The 22,175-nt window shown below is 41.6% G+C and overlaps 1 protein-coding gene across 12 annotated transcripts in view; it reads left to right on the forward strand.

Annotated features, from left to right (window-relative positions):
* LOC138736277 (prolyl 4-hydroxylase subunit alpha-1-like) overlaps positions 1–22,175 on the forward strand; it is a 119,814-nt gene that overhangs the window by 13,445 nt on the left and 84,194 nt on the right. For 10 of the 12 annotated variants that reach the window (XR_011340191.1, XM_069885520.1, XM_069885528.1 and 7 more), the window contains exons 2-4: positions 19,706–19,821; positions 21,318–21,414; positions 21,583–21,734. Coding sequence is in view for 11 of the 12 variants with exons in the window: in XM_069885520.1 (XP_069741621.1) it covers positions 19,737–19,821; positions 21,318–21,414; positions 21,583–21,734 (334 nt within the window). In the remaining variant the exon portion in view is untranslated. Of the gene's footprint in view, positions 1–702; positions 804–6,687; positions 6,770–19,705; positions 19,822–21,317; positions 21,415–21,582; positions 21,735–22,175 lie in introns of those variants that run through there. The other 2 variants (XM_069885518.1, XM_069885521.1) reach the window with 2 other exon arrangements.

The following is a 22,175-nucleotide window of genomic DNA, read 5'->3' on the forward strand; positions in this document are numbered from 1 at the left end:
GCTGCATCGCCATTCAATAAGATCACGGCTGATCTGTAGATAGCCCACCTGTCTTCCACTATTCCTCCAAAATCAGCCCATCTGTGAATCCTGTAAAAAGAGCACAACGTGGTCATTTCTCCGTGGGAGTGTCAGTTTAAGGAAACGTGATCAACTCCCATTCCAGCATTTGAGTTAAATCTGACTTGGGATTGAAGCTTTTGAAATAGGGCAGTATCGTGGCTAAATGAATGGGTTAATTTTCCCATCTAGAGACATGTACACACAGATAAATCCTTATTTAAATTAAATATGGCTTTCGCAGTAATGATAGCGATGGAATTGTCAATTGGCTGTTTACTAATCTTGCTACTTACCTGGAAATGTCTCTGCAGAATCTGGTTCACTCTCAATTGTTCATCAGATCTTGCAATGCGCTCAAGACCAATTAAGGGTAGCAGTCTATTTTCATCGTCTTCCTTTTATAATTATCCAGCGTTTAAACCTGTAGTGAAGTTAAATATACCAGCAGCGGCATTGACATGCTTTGGAGAACAGCCACAAATATTTGGATGGCATTCAGCGAGCGATTCATCCTTTATGTGTCCACCTCGCCATTAACCGTGGAGACTTTTCCTCAACCCCCCCCCCCCCCTTCCATGACGCACAGAAATTGTGGTGGTGTGTGAAAGGGTTAATTGCTGGACGGAGTGAGTCACTCTCCTCCTCCAAGGCTGCACCGAGAGGCTGTGGGTGTTTGTGAGAGCTCACTCCATCCCTGATCGCCTCTCCCTCCGCTGCTCCACAAACCAGTCGCTCAACAGGTAAATCTCAGAAAACTTTCTCTCCCCCTCCCCACCATTTGATTCTCATTCCCAGTCCAATCCAAGTGCTCGTGGTTTCCTCGCGGCTCTCACTTTGGCCTCTCTGGGAGCGGCGGCCGTGATTTTTTTTTTGGTTGCTTTTAATGTATTGCTTTGACGATTCGTTCGGACGCTGCGACTCAAACCACTCGTCCTTAACGCCGTGTTTTCTATCTCGACCGTCCACGGGAGGAAGAAAAACCCGCTGGACAATCGCAGCAATTCATCATTTGCCTGTGATCTTGGCTCCAACATTTTAAAGAACATTTTTAGTTTAATGAAATCAGTTTCTAAGTTTTTTATTACGTCTCACGGCGCAGAGACAAGAAGTCTCCAACTCCTTGAGACGTTAATGAAGTTAGCTGTGGTATTAATGCAAAAACTAAACTGTAACGTTTAGCATTAACTGTAGTGAGTGTAATCATTTCGAACCCCCCCCCCCTTCCGGTTCAATTTCTGCTGCTTGGGTCGGGCTGGGTTCTTAGGGCTTTCCTGGTGGGGGGGGGGGGGGGGGTGGAGATGAGGGAAGAATACGTGGCAGCTCATTTTCTCCCCCTTAATCGTTGTTCACGCCCCCCGACCCCGAGCGATGTTAAAATCTGCACGTTCTGTGCAGAGCATATTTGGAACTTGAATCTAGCCTTGTCGATTCCTCCCCCAACCCATCTGCAGCGCCAAAAAAAAACTCTCCTCTTTCCTCTCTCCGCATTAAATTTAAGATGTGGAGAATTGATCAAACCTTAGTTATCCAAGTGGAGACGAGCCACGTTGCAACAATATTTTTTGTTATCATAATTTAGCCAAAGTAAATGAACAACTGGATACAAATTTGCATTCCTCCAAAGTTTTTTTTAATTTACAGAGTTACATAGAACATTGAAGTAATAGTACAGACCCTTCGGCCCGTGATTTCTTGGCTTTGCTTTTCTTTTAATTCCTGCTTTTCTTATAATTGTAGCGTTAACCATGAAACTTTTGATCGAGTTAACACTGTCCCTTTTAAAGCAACACTTCACATTTCCACTGTTTATAATAGTTTGATTTTTGAATTATAGCATATATACACTGGATTGTAAAGTTTCAAACGGTCAATTTGAATAATTGGATCTGAAGAACTAAATCTACGCCGAAGCATTTTATTTTGAAAATAAAATGTGCATTTTATTGAGGAAGTGCATCTCAAAGAAACACTTGTGCTTAGGTGTGAGTGGAAGTGGTCTTACACTTTTAAGGAACATTTCTCTGAAGTGAATGATCCACATTTTCATGGACAATTGCACTGCTGGCAAAAGTGAACAGGCTTCAGTCGGCTGTGGAGCTGGCACATTGCCATGAGAGACCTGCAAGTTGGATGTCAGAAACAATTAATATTGACCTGTGAGAAGGGTTCAATTACAGTACGGAGTCCAGAAAAAAGCTTTTGTTAACTTTTCTCTCTAGATAGAACAAATAATGTAATATGTTTAAATCTTTTCTTTATCAACATAAGAAATTGGTGCAAGAGTTGGCTATCTGGCCCGTCAAGCCAGGTTAATGAGATTGTGGTTGATCTGATGATGGGCTCATCTCCACCTACCTGCCGTTTCCCATATCCTTTAACTCACCCACTATATAAAAATCTATCCAACCTTATCTTAAGTATATTCACTGAGCCCTTCAATGGGCGGCAAATTCCATTGAATCACTACCCACTGGGGAAAGCAGTTCCTCCTCATCTCTTGTCCTTACTTTACTTCCCTGAATCTTGAGGCTATGTCTCCTAGTTCTAGTTCTCCCTACCAATGGAGACAACTATATCTATGCCTTTTAAAATTTTATACTTTTCTATAAGATCCCCTCTCTAAATTCAAGCAAGCACAGTCCCAGACAACTCAGTCTCTCCTTTTAGGCTACCCCCTCATCTCTGTAATCAATTTGGTGAACTGCCTCCAAAGCCAGTACATCCTTCCTCAAATAAGGAATCCTGAACTGCATGCAGAACTTCCAACACAGCCTCACCATTGCCTTGTACAATTACAGCATAACCTCCCTGCTCCTAACTTTAATCCCTCTAGCAATGAAGGCTAACATTACATTTGCCTTCTTGATAGCCTGCTGCACCTACAAACCAATCTTTTGCAATTCATGTGCAAACACTCCCAAGTACTTGTGCACAGTAGCATGCTGCAATCACTTGTCATTGAAATAATCAGATCTTCAATTTTTCCTTCCAAAGTGGATAATCTCATATACCAACATTGTACTCCATCTCCCAGACTCTTGCCCCTCACTTAACCTATCTATATCCTTTTACTCCAGCAGAGTTAACATGAATCAGTGCTTGTACCATAACTGTATTCAGTGAGTCATAAGGATTTTAATATTTTGGTTTAAATTCAGAGAGTATAAAGGTTAACAAATGGTTAACTTTCATATGTGTCAAGAAAACTTCAGGATTACTTTCATTAACTCCGTGCCCAAAATTAAATAGTGGCCACATTTAAGTATACATTTACGCAGCTCATTTAATTAAGTGAGTCAGCTTGATTTCTTTGTTAGTATTCGTGTATTTAAATCTCATTTGTGGGACCCCAAACTCCAGTCCATGAAGATTCTAGCAGTTTAGCCCATTTCTGAGGTCTTTCCATTGCTCAAGTGAGATAGATATTCAAGGTTTCTTTATTGTTATGTAATAGTGCAAAACGTAATATTACACAAAATTGCCTTCTGCTTGTCATGAGGCAGACCATTGGAGTTGCCTGCCGTCCCTTATAGTTACAAAAGAAAAGAAAGAGTCCATTCCAACCTCTGATATGTTCAGGATATGTTCTTGCCCTCAACAGCGTCTTGAATCCCAGCTCCATTGCCAGTGTCCAGCAGCCCACAGCCCAGGTGGTCCCTCAGTCATTGAACCCCTCACTTGTCCACTGCTGTGGCCACTGTCTTGTAAAATCATCTTCTCTCTGTCTCTCCTTCTCAATGGGGAATGTTCTCCCATTTCTAATGGCCTGTGGTGGTCTGCTGGCTTAAATAAATGCAAAAGGTCCAAAAGTACCTGGAAGGGCTCAGGCCCAAAACTTTGCTTATGGATCTTTGCTTCCGATGAATACTGCGCGACCTGCTGAGTTTCTCCATCACTTTTGTGTATTAAACTACAATCACAGTGTCTGCAGAGTTTCTTGTTTAACCCGTTTGGACTCCATTGTTCTGTTTTTCAGAGTTTATCAAGCGGATAAAATCTGTGTCCCCATTTTCTGGGACTGGTCTTCTATCCAACCATCAGTTGGTTCATACTGGTATTTGTACTGTAGCTTACTCATGGACCCAATCTGGAGTATATATTATGAAAGGTTAAAAATGGCTGGAGTCCAAAGGGTTAACTCAACTTGCAAGGATATAGAGGTCTTTTTTTCTTGACTAACACTGTTCCCTCAACCAACATTACCAAAATCAAACCACCTTGTTGTCACTTATTGAAGCATCTTTCTTTTTGGGTTGCCTCAATTTATTGTTTCTGAACAACAATTCTGTTTGAAAATGCTAATCAGTAGCATCAGTTTTGTTTTACAACATAGTGCACGGTATGTGGAGACTGTTGTGAATGAAATGGTTTAAATGCAGCCTTTCGAAACAAAATTGATTATTGAGATTAATTAAATGAATATTTCAACTGATCGATCTTACTATGTACCTGTTTGTCATCCTGCATGTTTAGTGGGGTTTTTTTTTAAATAAAAAAGGGAAAACCTGTATGGTTAAGGCCAACCCAATACAAGGATATCGATGAGCAACACAAGACCTGCAGACGCTGGGATCTTGAGCAAACAGCGAGATGCTGGAAGACTCGGTGGGTCAGGCAGCGTCAATGGGTCCCAGCCCAAAACGGTGATTGACTGTTTCTATCCATGGATATTGCTTGCTCCAGTACCTCGTAGTTTGCAAAAGTAAATCCGTGTTGCTGGTGCTCATTCAGAATGCATTTGGCTGTGTGCCTTTAAGCCAGACTGTATTTATTACTATTTAATTGGTTGTTTTTTGAAAAGATAGAACCCTAACTTGATGTGCTCAGCCAGTGTGATTTAAAATTTAACCCTGTTGGAGAAGAAAGGTTACTCTGGGGAGAAACCTCGGGAGAGGGAGACTGAAATCTGGATTAAAGGGTGAACACATTTAAGTTCTTGGGAGTCACTAGTTCAGAGGATCTTTCCTGGACCCAACACAGTAACGGCGTCATGAAGAAAACACCTCTGCGCCTCTACTTCCTCGGGCTTTTGCGGAGGTCTGGCCTGACACCAGAGACCCTGGCAAATTGCGATAGAGGTGTGATGAAAAGCGTGCTGGCCGGCTGCATCGCTGTCTGCTATGGGGGACACCAATACCCCTGGGTGGAAAGCCCTCCAAAAGGTAGTGGACACAGCCCGGGTCATCACAGGCAAAACCCTCCCCACTTTGACAGGGAACACTGCTGTGGAGGGAGGGCAACAGCAATCATCAAAGACCCACATCTCCTAGCACACGCTCTGTTCTCACTGCTGCCGTCAGGAAAGAGGTGTAGGTGCCACAAGACCCTCACCACCAGGTTCAGGAACAGCTGCTCCCCCTCCACCATCAGACTCCTCAACCACACACTCAATCATTTAAGGACTCTTACTGATGCACTTTATTGATTTTCTTTTGTGTTCTCTGTATTACATAAGTCAGTTCGTTTACATTTGTTTTCTGTTTACTGTTCTTCTGTTTACATTTTATGCTGTGTACAGTTTTTTTTGCACTACCAATGAGTGGTAATTCTGCAGCACTCGCAGGAAAAAGGATTCTCAGGGTTGTGTGTGATGTCATGTCTGTCCTCTGACAGTAAATCTGAACTGATAAATGTGAAAGTGATTCAGTTTACCACTGTGATCAAATAATAGTGTTGCTGTCGATTGTGAAAGTCTTTATATTTGATCTAAATGGTTCATTTTGGATAGTGCAAACCAAAATGCAACCTGACAGACTTAATCGTGAATTTAATCAGAGGAATGGAATTGTGCTGGACAATAGCAATCATGAGCCCTTCAAGCCAGTTGCCTGGGTGTTTTGTTGCAGATGTTAAGGAATTAAACTTTCTAACATCGTACTAGATGCTTAAGTACAGCAGAAAGTAAATTGAAACGCAAATTAAAAGTGCTTAAAAATTGAAACTGGAAAAAGCTGGAATTACCGAGAAAAACGCACCAATTAACATACAAACCCTACACAATTTTAGACGGTGGGAAGAAACTTGAACATGCAGAGGAAATCAACGTAGGTCATGGGGAGAACTTGCAAAATTCCTAGAGCACTTGATTTGAACCCAGGTCACTGGCGCTGTAATAGCGTTGTGTTTTTTTTAAATCAGCAGATTTTACAAACTTTTTGATGTTGCTCCTATTAATATCCACACATGCTATTTTTTGCAGGTTAAACAGTAATATAATAAATTTTCAATAAACCTGCTGAGTTTTTAAAAAGATCAGTGAATACACAATCATGGCAGGCCTCTCTCTGTTCCAGCCTCAAACCTACCCATTCCAGGTTCAATGTGAGCATGTCATCCACGTTCTGGATCTCCCTCATTCTCCGCTGCCCCCTGCCCTGGTTCTGCCCACACATCTGCCTGTGGTCTGGGCCCTTGGCTCACATTCCAAACAAATGAGTTGAACTAGACGCTGCCCCTTGAGATTTCTGAACAGTCAGATGCTGGATTGTCATTTTTGGGGTATTCAGCAAATTGTGTGGCGTTTGTGACCAAGAAATGAAAAACGAATGTTTCAAGGTGATGACCTTGATCTATTATGACATCTAATGATGACATTAGAACTAGGCAATATTACAAAATGATCATATTTTAAGTCGGAGAGAATGAAGCAGGTTGTGAGGGAGGTGAAGAGAATGAAAAAAGGGATGGACTATCGGAGACCAAGAAAGTAGGTGAAGCAGATCATCGTGGTGTGAGTTAGGACAGGGTGGAGAAGGTTTGTTAATTACAGGCAATCTGGGGACATATAAATAGAAGTTAAATGTGGACAAAGGTGAGAAAGAAACATACAGAACATTTTGTTGCTGGAAATCAGAAAAAAATGAGTGCTGGAAGTACCCAGCAGCCAGGCCGCATTTGTCGAGCTAGATAGCCTGAGTCAATAGCCATTTGCTCCAAACTGAAATGCTGGTGATTTAAAATTGTTGATGTCATTGTTGAATCCTGAGAGCTGTAGCATTGCTCGTGAGAAAAATCAAATGCTGTTCTTTGAGTTGACTTTGACTAAAATGATGTAGGAATCTCAGTAAAGCAAGTGGCAGAAGGCAGGAGAGTTAAAGTGGAAGACAACTGGATCATTCTTGTGGTCTATTCAACATTCTGTAAAACATTCACCCAATTAATGTTTGCTTTATCCAATGAGGAGGAGGCAGCATCGAAATTGCCGCTTTACAGGAATATTTGGGACCCTAGATTGTGGGAAGAGGTTAAAAAGGCACATTTGGGATTTCCTGCGGTTGCATTGAAAGGTGCTATGAGAAAGGGTAAAGTGTTGCCACAGGTGGAAGACAAAATCAGGGAGTTGTAGATGACTGCTCCACTGTCAATGCTGAAATGAGAGATTAAAAGGTATCTGATAATGATATCTTATTGAATGTGATGGTAATTACAGAAGGTGATCTGAATGTGGTAGGTGTGCAGTGTGATCTTGGAGTGGAAGGGAAGTGCAAGGGGGGCACTGTCCTTACCCTGGTCAAGAGTAAAACTAGAACAGAATGAGATCCTTTCAGTAAGCAGTCTGGAAAGTGATATAGTCAAGATAGCATTGGGAATCTGTGGGCTTGTACTGGATATTTGTCTTATCCCCCCGAGTTCAAGAAAAAGAGGGAAAGAGTCAGAGATGGAGAAACAAAAGCAATTGCAGATGTTAGCAAGATGAGCAAACAAAAAGAAGTTAGACTAGAAACTTGACAAGTCAGGCAGCATCCATGGAGAGAAATGGACAGTCAACATATTGGAGCAGGAACTTTTTTCAAGACTAGAGATAGCAGGCATAAAAAGGAAGGGGGGGAGGGCCAAGAGTGAATAGGATGCTGAACAAATGAGAGTGGGGAGAGACAGGTAGGTAAGGACCTTGTGGAAATGAGAGCACCATATTTAAAATTTATTGTCAGAGTACATACATGACATCACATACAGCCTTGGGTTTCATTTTTTCCTGTGGGTGAGGCAGAATTGCCACTTATTGGTAGGGCAAAAAAACAAAAACTGCATACAATGTACACATGTAAACAAAGAACTGTAAACTCCGGTGTATCTTGCCTCACCATGCCTCCTGATCTATCCCTCATTGAGGGATGAAAAAGCAGTCAAGGCCAGTTGTTGAGTCTATTGGTGGAGGGGTAGCAGCTGCTCCTGACCCTGGTGGTGTGAGTGTTGTGCACCTATACTCCTTTCCTCATGACAGTAGTGAGAACAGAGTGTGTGCTGGGTAGTGTGGATCCTTAATGATCGCTCTCCGACAACATCTCCATGTAGATGTTCTTGATAGTGGGGACGGTTTTGCTTGTGATGTCCTGGGCTATGTCACTACCTTTTGGAGGGCTTTGCGCTCAGGAGTTTTGGTGTCCCCATTACTAGACCGTGATTCAGCCGGTCAGCACGCTTTCCACCACACATCTGTAGAATTTTGCTAGTGTTTCTTGGGTCACACCAGTTCCTTTAGCTGCACCTCTTGATTTGAAGTTAAAGGAAATATTCATGAGTTTCTTCAGGTTAAAGAGGATGGTGGTGGTTAAATTCTGTGGAAGAAAAATTTGAATGGCTTTACGGCCATCCTCTGAATAGATGGTGATATGAAGGAATTGAATGTCCAGAATGAAGATGAGCCAGCTGGGACCAAGAAACTAGAAACCTTCAGAGTGGCAGAGAGTGTTCGAGGGATGAAAAAGCAGTCAAGGCCAGAAGAATTAAGTTCTGTGAAAGAACAGGCTGAAATAATAGGTACCAAGAGGAGTTCAAACTCAGATGTCATGATTGGGGTCTATGAGGCTGAAGGCTGTGAAGAGAAAATCACGAGTTCAGTAACAATCTGGGAGGCATTTCTCCTCTGAAAGATTTTTTCCAAACAACATCACCATTGCCCTTGGCAGTAGGTTTGATGATTGTGTTGGGCTTGTTCTTGGTTCAGAGAAGATAGGTTAAATTTAAGTAGTCAATGTGAATGGGGAATTCTGAAGATGGGGAAAAACGAATTCACAGTTTGGGGTGAAATTTCCAAACGGAATAAATAAGCACAAAAGCGAAAATGGCAGAAGATTCATTGAGGTGAGGGACATAGAAGGGGGCAGTTAAAGCTCCTGTCGAGGATAAGTTATTTGGGATCAATGAGGGAAAGATCAGGAGGCATGATGAGACCATGCTAAGTGGCAAGACTGTGGAGTTAGAGGAAAATAAAGGATTAAAAAAAAAGATACACTGGAGTATTAGAATTTGTTGTTGAGGTTTATCATTTTTGATGCCTGGAAAGAAGTCGCCTTTTGAAGCATTGAAGTGTGGCAAAGGATTAATTGAACCTGCTGGCCAAGACAGTCTTAGGATGAGTTCATGCTGATAGAAAAAGTGTTGATATATGGCATTAATCTGAGTGCAACAAGAATTATATTTCAGCCAGAGTGGAACACTTGGAAGTACTTGTCATCGATAGGCATAGGTAAGACCAGAACTAGGGGACATAGCCTCAAGATTCCGAGTAGTAAATTTAGGACAGATGTGGAGGCTCCCTCTGTAATTATGTTTAAGACCAGGTTGGATAGATATCTACATAGTAAGGCAATTAAGTGATATGGTGAAAAGGCAGGTAGGTGGAGATGAGCCTATCATCAGATTAACCATGACCATATGGAATGGCAAAGCAGGCTGGATGGCCTACTCCTGCCCCTATTTCGTAGGTTCTTATCATGGATGGACATGAAATATAATGATTGGAGATTGGGCCAGTCTGTGTTTTATAAGGGCTTTATAAATTACCCAGAGTACCCTGCTGCATTCATATGCATTGATTTGTGTGTAATTACACATCTGAGCTGAAGTAATTGTAGCTTATTTAGCTTTTGCTTTGAACATTTGTATCATCTTCCTATAGTAATTTTGCCCTTTCCATTTTGAGAAGGTTCCAATTTAGGTTGTGACCGAGATGAAGCTTTCTGATGTTCCCAGTAGGGAGTAAATATTCAAAAGAACAAAGCATTTTGACATTTACTACAGGAAAAAAAGAATTATTACATGAAGGAATAAAATTTGGGAAGTAGGAAGATGCACGGATAGATCACAGAAACGAGAAACCATTGTAGCACTGAAGATCTATTGACCACAAGATACAGCCCTTTCATTGTAGGAGCTCCATATTAAATTTTAAATTTAGTCTTGCAGCCCATGCCACTCAATTGGATCCATTTGACCTCCAACTATGATTTTTGAATTGTCAGACGAAACCTGAGCACCCAGAAGAAACCCACACAGACACAGGGAGAACATACAGACTCTTTACAGGCAGCGCCGGATTCCAACTTGATGGCGCTATAGCAGCGTTGCGCTAACCACTCTGCTAACGATTTAGGCATACCACTCATCTGAGGGCAGCAGGTTCCTGCAAGTTGTATTATCTTCATGCTCCAGTTCTCCATCCCGATTTGGAAATGTTGACTATCACTGGGTCTTTCTGGGTAGCACAGTGAAAGTATATTCACCACAGGAAAACAGCTCAGCACCACCTTCACAACAGCAAATGAGGATGGGCATTAAAGGTTGAACTTCATAATAATTCGTACATCGTGCAAATGAATAAACTGTCCGAGAAAGGAGCAGAACTCATTCCTTAGGAAAAGACAGTGTGGTGTCTATTAGTGTGAAATGTGCAATGAAAAATAATTACACAGAGATAAACCGAATTTGCTTGTGATTTGAAGTTGAATGATTTTTTTTTTAGACTGTGTGTTATTTTTGACAACAAAGAAATAACACTGGTTTTTATTTGACAAATTCCTACCCTTTCAACTAGGAAGGAAAATACTGATAATTGAGGGAAAACCCCATTCCTCCTTTTTTTTACCATTTGAGTGTGTGCTTTGACTCAGTTTTTGAATGCTGACTCGTCTCATTTAAAGATGGTGTAAATCATGAACAGGAATAAAAAGGGTACGTGAGAGGGCATGTATTACTGGTGAAGGAACAGTTCTGATGTACCCTTAGCACATGGTAAAGATCCCACTGAAAGTTTTCCAAAAAAGTATAGACACAAGTCCCTCACCATCTTTCCCAGCTTCATTTGTTGTGTCCTTTTCTATCTCCTTTTTGCATTCTCTCCTTCAAAATAGCCCAGCCCTGAACATTGACAGTCCATTTCTCTCCGTGGGTGCACTCTGACCCGCTGAGTCCCTCCAAATTCTCTTTATTGTTTCAGAAACTAATTGTTTTGAAGGATGAAGTAGGTTTTCTACTTGGTATCCAGTCCGATATCAGCAATTAAATAGATGAATTGGTCATTCATAATGTTGTATTATGGAATTTTGCTGCATGCAAAATGTCTTGTGTTTGCAAACATAGTTTGGATTTCTGAAGAGAATAATTTCTGTGAAGCAATTTTAGAAGATTAGGAAAGGGAAAATCTGAATCCATATCTTTCAACCAACCCACTGTTTTCCTTCCCCATGAAATGACCCTCTTGCTCATCTCCATGTGAATGCTTGTGATCAGCATAGCAAGGTGGGTGGGGGGTGGAAGGAGAGGTGTGGAAGACAAGGCTAATGGAAGCATGGTTACGACTTGTGCCCATTATCATACTGTCTTTGCTTACAATATTTATTGTTTTTATTCCACTCAAAATATTTGAGTTCATCACATAAACAGTTTTTCATTTTAAAAAAAATTTGCAAATTACAGCAGCCTCAAACATGTAAAATTAGCAGGCTCCATATTAAAGTTTCAGTTTTGTTTTAGAAGCAAAGCTGTCATTCTCATTCACTTCTGGAATGGAGAAATTGTACTGTCTTGGCCAGCATTCTGGTGGGATAATTGGAATTTTGGTCCATATTCTTTCCAGAGATTGATATTAAAGTGCTTGAACAGGTGATGAAAAATATTCTCAATAAAATTTTAAGATCAGTTCTGATAATGAACCAAAGCTGCCATTGATGGGTTGAATGGAATCAATTTCTTCAGTTTCTGCTTGCATTCTCCAACCAGGCGCATTGACATTAACTTCTCCAGTTTCTGCTCACTTGCTCACCTCCCTTGCCTTTCTCTTTCTCTTCTTTCCTCCAGCTCTCCACCCCTTTCCCCCTCCATTCACAAAGCCATCCCTTCTCCCCCTGCTTGCTGGTGTGCCTTCCTTCCCTTATTCACCCATTTCCTCCTGCCTTTCCACCCTTTGTCTCCCCCCCCCCACCAACCATTTTATTCAAGTGCGTGCCTACATTCTTACAAACCTCAAGCCCAAAATATTGGTTCTGTATCTTTATCGTTGAAATACAAAAGAACACTGTTTGACCAGCTGAGTTTCTCCAGCAGCGTGCTTTTACTGAATTCTATTTCGTTGGGTCAATTTTGAACTCTGTAGCTCATTATCAGTTGTGCACTGCTAGAGATTATTTGTATCTGTTGGCGAAGGAGAAGGCAGCACAATCCTCAATTACTTATTGTCCCCTAAAGGGACTTCATTTTTTTATGCAAGATGACACCAAAGTTATGAACACTTTGCCAGCCTTTGAGTAAAGAAAGCTTTTCACTGTATCTCAGTACGCATGATAATAAATAAATCTAAATATCCTCTTATAAAGAATAGGCTTGTCTAATGAGGATTAGACCAACACAGATCAGGAGTTTCCACTCAGAAATATTTCTTGGACTGGAGAGAAAGTTTATCCAGTTCTTAGCTGACAGCTTCTCTGGCATCTATTGGAAAAGGAGTGGGTCATTTAGCCCTTGAACCTCTTTATTTAGTTGCATTATTGTTGGTTTGTCCTTTAAAACAAGGTCAGTAAATGGAATTTTAAAATTTCAAGTTGTCTACAGCTATTTTCAGAGGAAAGAACCGTATTTCTAATATCATTAATGTGTGAAAAGATCCTGACTTACTTTACTACTGAATGGCTTTGCTTCTGTTTAAAGAGCTCTTGATTCATTGAGCAGAGAAAATAGTGCATTTATTCTCAAGAATATTTTCAATATTCTAATTACGCAATTGAATCTTGTTTTATACCTGCCTATGTGTGTACTGGGGATGGAGTGTATATGGAAGAGCTGGATCATAACATCTGAAAAGCAGCAACAAACCATTTGGCCCATATGTTGTCGTGTCCATTTTCTCCCTCTCTTTTTGTTACATCCCAGTCGTGAACCATTTCTCTGCTCACATCCAAGCTAGCACTTGTATATTTTATTCTTCAGTTGTCAGTTCAATGGATAAAGTTTGGGGTTTCAAACCCTTCTCAAATTACTTTTTAAAATATTTTTTTTATTTTTCACACTGTGAACCATATCAACCAAAATATATACAAACATTTCTCATTAAATATACACAGTGACATTTTCTCCTTTTTTTCCCCCTACCCTCCCTACCCCCCTCCAAAACCAATAAATATTCAACATATACAATACAATAAAACCATTAAACAATGTCATCACACAATGAAAAATAAACAAGAAAAATGTGTCATCTACTTTTACACACCAGATCAAGTCATTTTGTCTTCTTATCATTTTAGGGGGTGGAGATCCGAGGCAAGCCCTCTCTGTTATGTTCCATGTATGGTTCCCAAATTTGTTCAAATAATGTGACTTTATTTTTTTTACTATATGTTCTTTTTTCCAATGGAATACATTCCATGTACCATTGCTGTATTCTCAGGCTCTCTTCCATTTTCCAAGTTGACAATATAGATTTTTTTGCTACTGCTAAGGCTATCATAATAAATCTTTTTTGCACTTCATCCAATTTTAAGCCTAATTCCTTACCCTTCTCAAATTCTTTAACACATTTGTGCTTCAGAAAGCACTTCTTCAAATGTGATTTTTTTTTCAAATGTCCAAATGCTGGAAAACTAAAAACAGAAAATTAGAGAAACTGTCAGCAGGATCACCTGATGTTTGATGAATGTTATAGGACAAAAGACAGTAACCAAAGAGCAAACATTCATTCAACAAAACTGGCCTCTAATCTTGTAACTTTTGGTAAGATGTCTAAACTAACTTGCATATGTTATCTAAACAAGGCAGGCACTTCCCTTAAGATCACAAAGCATCAGAGCTAAAACAGGCTATTCAGCCCATCGAGTCTGCCCCACTATCAGCTGATCCATTTTCCCACTTTACCTGGCCTTCTTCCCATTCTTTTGATCCCCTGGCTAATCAAGAATTTTAAATACACCAATGACTTGGCCTCCACAAATTCCACAAATGCCTGTGGCATCAAATTCCACAGATTTACCACCTTCTGGCTAAAAAAAAATCCCTCAATATTCTAAGCAGGTACCCTTCAATCCTAAAGTTGTGCCACCTTGTCCTAGACTCCCAACCTGGGAAATGGCCTTTCTACATCTACTCCATCCATGCCTTTGAACATTTCAATAGGATCCCTCCCTCATTTTCCTACATTCCAATGAGTACAGGCTAATAGCCATCAAACGCTCCGCATATGATAACCCTTTCACTCTTGGAATCATCCTTCTGAACCCTCTCCAACATCAGCACATCCTTTCCTAACTGAGAAGCCCAAGATAGCTCACATTATTCGAAGTGAGGTCTCACCAGTGCCCTGTAAAGCCGCAACATCAATTACTTGAATCATTTTTGACCTGTTATTCAATTTGTGCCTTAATTTTTTTGTTACAAAGTTCAGTACTGCTCTTGCAGTTTGGTCTCCTTGCTGCATGGAAAGTGTAACAAATGCTGTTCAATGAGATTTGCAGATTGTTGTGGCTTTGCTTTCACAGGCCATGAAATACTAGAGCAGCTGTTGCTTTATAGCTGATGCTCATTAGTTAGTAGGTTGGAAACTTTCAATGCTGGCATAGCTTACTATCCAGGAGAATGATGTGAATGAGATGAATATGCTTTATTGTTGACATCTGCAGTGAAAAAGCAATCTAAAGCATTCTCTCCACTAACACCAAAATACAAGCACAGGCAGCATTAATGGATTTGCTAACCTTCAGGTGTTTTACAACCCCACCTAAGGACCTACCAGTTGGGTGCATACCATTGGACACTGGTGTGATTGCTGAAATTATGCCCTGAAACTATTGGACTCGAGATTTGTGGCCAGGGTTTACTTCCTTCCAATTAATTCTTCCCTTCCATGATGTGAGGAATTGGGTTTTTGGCTTGTGGCGGAGGTTTTGGTCAATGTACTTGCCACATATCTTTTGAAAGCAGGTTCCCTTGAAGCTGTGACCTGGTCCAGTCTGTATTGTAGCTGTAAGATGGCACAAGAAGGGACTTGCTCAGCAAGAGGTGATGTATTGACAGGAAGAGACTTGCTTATTTTGCTTTCAAAGGCTGAAAAGGGCAAGTATTCCTGCATGCAGTGTGTGACACTTTTAACACCACACACTAAATGCATCACATTGACCTGTGATATACAATTTTTATTTGTGTGCTCCTAATGAAATCTCACCACTGAGAACTTTACTGTGAATACGTACTTTGCTCCCAGTAGCTGGCCTTGAGGTTATTGGTGAAGTAAAATCCAGGCTGTTTCCTATGCAGAAGCATTACCATTTTTGTGTCAGTTCAATCCAAATGCATTCCACTCGAATGTTCTTGCCAGTATTAATCCTCAAGTCACAGGTAGGGGTGGGGATGATGATTTTGGTATCTAAGTGCTATCAATTTTCTTTGTCTTTGGTTTGGCTTCGCGGACGAAGATATATGGAGGGGTAAAGTCCACGTCAGCTGCAGGCTCGTTTGTGGCTGACAAGTCCGATGCGGGACAGGCAGACATGGTTGCAGCGGTTGCAAGGGAAAATTGGTTGGTTGGGGTTGGGTGTTGGGTTTTTCCTCCTTTGTCTTTTGACAGTGAGGTGGGCTCTGCGGTCTTCTTCAAAGGAGGTTGCTGCCAGCCGAACTGTGAGGCGCCAAGATGCACGGTTGAGGCAATATCAGCCCACTGGCGGTGGTCAATGTGGCAGGCACCAAGAGCTTTCTTTAGGCAGTCCTTGTACCTTTTCTTTGGTGCACCTCTGTCTCAGTGGCCAGTGGAGAGCTCGCCATATAACACGATCTTGGGAAGGCGATGGTCCTCCATTCTGGAGATGTGACCTACCCAGCGCAGTTTGATCTTCAGCAGTGTGGATTCGATGCTGTCGGCCTCTGCCATCTCGAGTACTTCGATGTTGGAGATGAAGTCGCTCCAATGAATGTTGAGGATGGAGCGGAGACAATGCTGGTGGAAGCGTTCTAGGAGCCGTAGGTGATGCCGGTAAAGGACCCATGATTCGGAGCCGAACAGGAGTGTGGGTATGACAACAGCTCTGTATACGCTAATCTTTGTGAGGTTTTTCAGTTGGTTGTTTTTCCAGACTCTTTTGTGTAGTCTTCCGAAGGCGCTATTTGCCTTGGCGATTCTGTTGTCTATCTCGTTGTCGATCCTTGCATCCGATGAAATGGTGTAGCCGAGATAGGTAAACTGGTTGACCGTTTTGAGTTTTGTGTGCCCGATGGAGATGTGGAGGGGCTGGTAGTCATAGTGGGGAGCTGGCTGATGGAGGACCTCAGTTTTCTTCAGGCTGACTTCCAGTCCAAACATTTTGGCAGTTTCCGCAAAACAGGACGTCAAGCGCTGAAGAGCTGGCTCTCAATGGGCAACTAAAGCGGCATCATCTGCAAAGAATAGTTCACGGACAAGTTGCTCTTGTGTTTTGGTGTGAGCTTGCAGGCGCCTCAGATTGAAGAGACTGCCATCCGTGTGGTACCGGATGTAAACAGCGTCTTCATTGTCGAGGTCTTTCATGGCTTGTTTCAGCATCATGCTGAAGAAGATTGAAAAGAGGGTTGGTGCGAGAACGCAGCCTTGCTTCACGCCATTGTTAATGGAGAAGGGTTTAGAGAGCTCATTGCTGTATCTGACCCGACCTTGTTGGTTTTTCGTGCAGTTGGATAACCATGTTGAGGAACTTGGGGGGGCATCCGAGGCGGTCTAGTATTTGCTAAAGCCCTTTCGTGCTCACGGTGTCAAAGGCTTTGGTGAGGTCAACAAAGGTGATGTAGAGTCCTTTGTTTTGTTCTCTGCACTTTTCTTGGAGCTGTCTGAGGGCAAAGATCATGTCAGTAGTTCCTCTGTTTGCACGAAAGCCACACTGTGATTCTGGGAGAACATTTTCAGCGACACTATTTAGGAGAATCCTAGCGAAGATTTTGCTTGCAATGGAGAGCAGCGTGATTCCCCTGTAGTTTAAGCAGCCTAATTTCTCGCCTTTGTTTTTGTACAGGGTGATGATGATGGCATCACGAAGGTCCTGAGGCAGCTTTCCTTGGACCCAGCAGAGCTTGAAAAACTCATGCAGTTTGGCATGCAGAGTTTTGCCACCAGCCTTCCAGACCTCTGGGGGGGATTCCATCCATACCTGCTGCTTTGCCACTTTTCAGTTGTTCAATTGCCTTATATGTCTCTTCCCGGGTGAGGACCTCATCCAGCTCTAGCCTTAAGGGCTGTTGAGGGAGCTGAAGCAGGGTGGATTCTTGGACTGAGCGGTTGGCACTGAAAAGAGTTTGGAAGTGTTCTGACCATCAGTTGAGGATGGAGATCTTGTCGCTGAGCAGGACTTTTCCGTCTGAGCTGCGCAGTGGGCTTTGTACGGAGTGAGGGGCCGTAGACAGCCTTTAGAGCCTCGTAAAAACCCCTGAAGTCGCCAATGTCCGCGCTGAGCTGGGTTTGGCGAGGCTAGTCCACCACTCATTTTGGATCTCCCGGAGTTTGCGCTGAAGATGGCTGCATGCGCGACCGAAGGCTCGTTTCTTCTCTGGCCAGGACAGCTTTGCAAGGTGAGCCTGGTGGGCAGCTTGCTTCTTTGCCAGCAGCTCCTGGATTTCCTGGTTGTTTTCGTCGAACCAGTCCTTGTTTTTCCTGGAAGCGAAGCCCAGTACCTCTTCAGTGGATTGCAGTATGGCAGTCTTCAGATGATCCCAGAGGGTTTCAGGGGACGAGTCCGTGAGGCGGATTGCATCCTCGTGCTTTGCTTTGAGGTTTGCCTTGAAGTTTCCTCTCACTTCGTCTGACTGTAGGTTTCCAACATTGAACCTCTTTCTGGGGGCTTTATTGTTCCTGGACTTTGGCTTGAAGTGAAGGTTGAGCTTGCAGCTAACCTGCAGGTGGTCAGTGTGGCATTCCGCGCTGGGCATGACCCTGGTGTGGAGCACATCTCGTTTGTCTCTTTCTCGCACCAGGACATAGTCCAGGAGGTGCCAGTGTTTGGATCGGGGATGAATCCAGGTAGTCTTCAGGCTGTCCCTCTGCTGAAAAAGGGTGTTTGTAATAATAAGCTGCTGTTCTGTAAATAAATGGCAAGACAAATATTCTATGTGTGCATTTAAATTTATTTCAGTTTTGGTGCAAATATTTGTTCCCGATCATTACATCACATTTCCCTCTGGGAATTGTACGTTAGAAATCTTTCTTCCTTTTCTATATCAGTCTGGATCAGACCTCCACTCTGAGTGGAGATTTTTTTTCTTTTACAACTGGTCTTTCTTGATTGACAATTCGAATTCCCGGTTTGACCGCTGCATTGAGAAGTAATGCTTATCTGTGGCACCAGTTTAAGAGTCATGGAACCATTGAATTTAACAGTATAAAATATTTAATTCAATGCTCTGTGTTGCCTTTAGAGATGTCATAAGAAACCCATCTAATTTTCTTCTGACCTCCTTTGTGATTCTAAATCCACAAATGTGGTTGTTCTTTAATATTCATCTGTAAACTCATTTTAAGGGCAGTTAGGAATGGTCAATGTACTTGCCAACAATGCCCAGTTTCTGATAAATCTAATCCACTGCTCTTTGTAGTTTCCTAAAATTGTTCAGCTTTAGTTGTACAATTTTCTTTTTAAAGGAATAATGGTTTTGTGATTTTCCCCCCCCCCCCCTCCCAGCATTGAAATCATTGAGTTCCAAGTGTTGTAAAGGGTGCATACTTGTATCTCTGGTTAAGTGGTCCAAGAATTTGAATGTTCATCCAATACCTAGAATCCACCTGTACTCTAATTGTGCATTACAGAAATGTTATGTAAGAATCCTCGATTGATGCTCTATATCCATAATTGAATGGTATTAAATTCAATAACCTACACAAATCAAAAGAGGTAGTTGTAGTTTATCAATTATGGCTTGATAAAGATTTATTCATGTACATCAAACAGGAAAGCAATTATCAAGCAACCTTAAATACTCTTGCAAAAATATAAAATACAATAAAAATCCCCGGTATCCATCACCTACGGGGATTGGTAGATGCCTGAGAAGTGAATTTCCCGGTTGCTTGAGACTGCGTGTGGCGTGAATGGAGAACGAACAATGAGGTGCACCAATTTTTACAATTCTGTATTTTTTTAATCCTTTTATTTTCTGCTATTTCTTTATGCTTGGTCACTTGACGCTACCAGTTACTTGATTCTGGATAACAAGTTTTACTGCGCCTTTCTTAATTCCTGCAGTTCTTCAGGTGAAGGTACTTCCCCAGTACAATTGGGCAAAGAGTACTAGGATTATTAAAGAAATCTATAAATAAGCTTTCAATTAATAATGCAAATAATCCTCTCCTACCACTTGTAGCTTACTTTCATTATTGCTCCAGTTGCCTGATATGATCATTTATTCTCTCCGTCTATTGCAGAATATTATTGTGCCAGTAAACGGTACCAGTGATGATTATAAAGATTTGTTGTGTTTTTGGTCTGGGGATCCTGATCTCCATCTCCCAGGCTCATTCTGATTTCTTCACATCAATTGGTAAGCACAATCTTTTCTCTTTTACTTTGGTTTAAGTATTAGTTGTTTAGAAAGATATTTTTCAATTTGTACTTTGAGTATACTTTAAAGTTAAGGATCTAAAAAAAGCTGGAAATCTGACACACAAATAGAAAATGGTTAAAAAGTTGACGGTTTCTATTCCCACAGGCTGCTGTTTTTCCAGCATTTACTGCTTTTTTTTTCTTCCATTAATTGTATCTGACTTTGCTGTAGATTTCTATAAATAGAGAGCAACGATTCCTTTTCAGAGTTGGACAGGAGGGTAAAGGAATGGTTGAGGCAATTTGATGCCAAGAAATGTGAGGTGTTGCATATCGGAACGGAGGCTGGGATCTTGGGTGTATTGTAGAGCAGAGGGATTTAGTAGTACAGGTATATAGTATCTTGAAAGTGGTGTCACAGGTAGATAGAGTTGTCAGAAGTTTTTCGGCATATTGGTCTCCAACAGTCAGAGTACAGAATTAGGTCATGTTGCACTTGTATAAGACATTGGTGAAGCCCCATTTGGAGTATGATGTTGCAGGAAAGATGTTGTCAAGCTGGAGAGGGTACAGAGAAGATTTATGAGGATGTTGCCAGGACTTTGGACCTGAGCTATAGGGAGAGGTTGAGTAGGCTCGTGCTTTATTCCTTGAAGCTCAGGGTGATGTGGTGATTTCATTGAGGTGCACAAAATCAGGTAAATGCACAGTCTTTTGCCCACAGTAGGGAAGCAGAGGACAGAGGTTTAATGTAGGTGTGTGGAGGGGGTGAGATTTAACAGAAATCTGGCAGAGGAGGTAGTTGATGCAGATATCATTTGCAACATTTAAGGCAAAATTGGATGGATATGAACCAAATGCAGGAAGATGGGACTAGTGTGGACTGGATGTTTTGGTTGGCATGGGCATGTTGGACAGGAGGGCCTGTGTCCTTGGTGCATGATTCTATGGCTTTATTGACAATAATCAATTGTCACTGTATCAAGCAATAGCCAGGGTTCATTGAAGTTGGAATATATTTGGTCATTTTATTGCTTATTTCCATGAAATTACCTAATAGATATAGCTCCTGGTCCCCCGTGAAGGCCACTCCTGTTATCCTGGTTAATTTTTCTGTGATTTCTTGCCAAAATGGCCTCACTTTCGTGCATAACCATGTGACATGTAGAAAGGTTCCTGTCTCTGAAATTTTGGCTTTTGATCTGTGTAACTTTTGTGGGGTAAGATATAATTGGTATAAAAATACTAGTCCATATTTTGCATTTATAATTGATGTTATGCTGTCCTTAACCAATCTGACCAGCTTCTTTTTGAAATCACTGCATCCAAGTCCGACTCCCATCTTTCTTTTGACCTCTGCAACCCTGGTCTTGCACTTTAGCTCTGGAGAGCATAGTATATTTTTGTGATAAATTTGGATATATTCCCCATCCAAACCATTTGTTCAGTTTATGCCTTAAATTTCTTGTATAATCTGTTGTTTTCCATGAGCAGGCCAGATGACAGATCTGCTATACACAGAGAAAGATCTGGTGACTTCGTTGAAAGATTACATCAAAGCTGAAGAGAGAAAGCTGGGCGAAATCAAACAGTAAGCAAATTGTAGCTTAAAAGCTATAACAATAAACAGCATTTGGTTCTTAAATTTATCATTTTTATCCACCTTAATGTAGTTAATAGACTTGTACTTCAAACAATCTTGATGCATGTTAATTAACAATATCTGATTCCAGATCTTATTTCTTCCCAACATGACTAGGTGGGCTGAAAAGCTGGACCTTCTTACTGAGATGGCTACAAAAGATCCAGAAGGATTCCTTGGTCATCCAGTAAATGCTTTTAAGTTGATGAAAAGATTGAACACAGAGTGGTTGGAGCTTGAAAATTTGGTTCTCAAGGATATGACAGATGGTTAGTGGTAAATCATCATCATCTTTTAAGTTGACTAATTAACAGTACTATTTTGCTCTTCCTATAACTCTTTGTCATGTGTATTTTTCCCCCACAATCCATTTTCACAGGACAGCCCAACCTGTGAGTCTCTTTGGAAGCATTGCAACCTGTTTAGACATTTGATTAAGTCCTTGCAGTGTGAGTGCATTTATAGGAAATTAATCACAAGATCTTTGGCTTGGCTTCGCGGACGAAGATTTATGGAGGGGGTAAAAAGTCCACGTCAGCTGCAGGCTCGTTTGTGGCTGACAAGTCCGATGCGGGACAGGCAGACACGGTTGCAGCGGCTGCAGGGGAAAATTGGTTGGTTGGGGTTGGGTGTTGGGTTTTTCCTCCTTTGCCTTTTGTCAGTGAGGTGGGCTCTGCGGTCTTCTTCAAAGGAGGTTGCTGCCCGCCAAA

The sequence above is a fragment of the Narcine bancroftii genome, chromosome 6 (assembly GCF_036971445.1).
Source record: "Narcine bancroftii isolate sNarBan1 chromosome 6, sNarBan1.hap1, whole genome shotgun sequence".
Lineage (NCBI taxonomy): Eukaryota > Metazoa > Chordata > Chondrichthyes > Torpediniformes > Narcinidae > Narcine > Narcine bancroftii.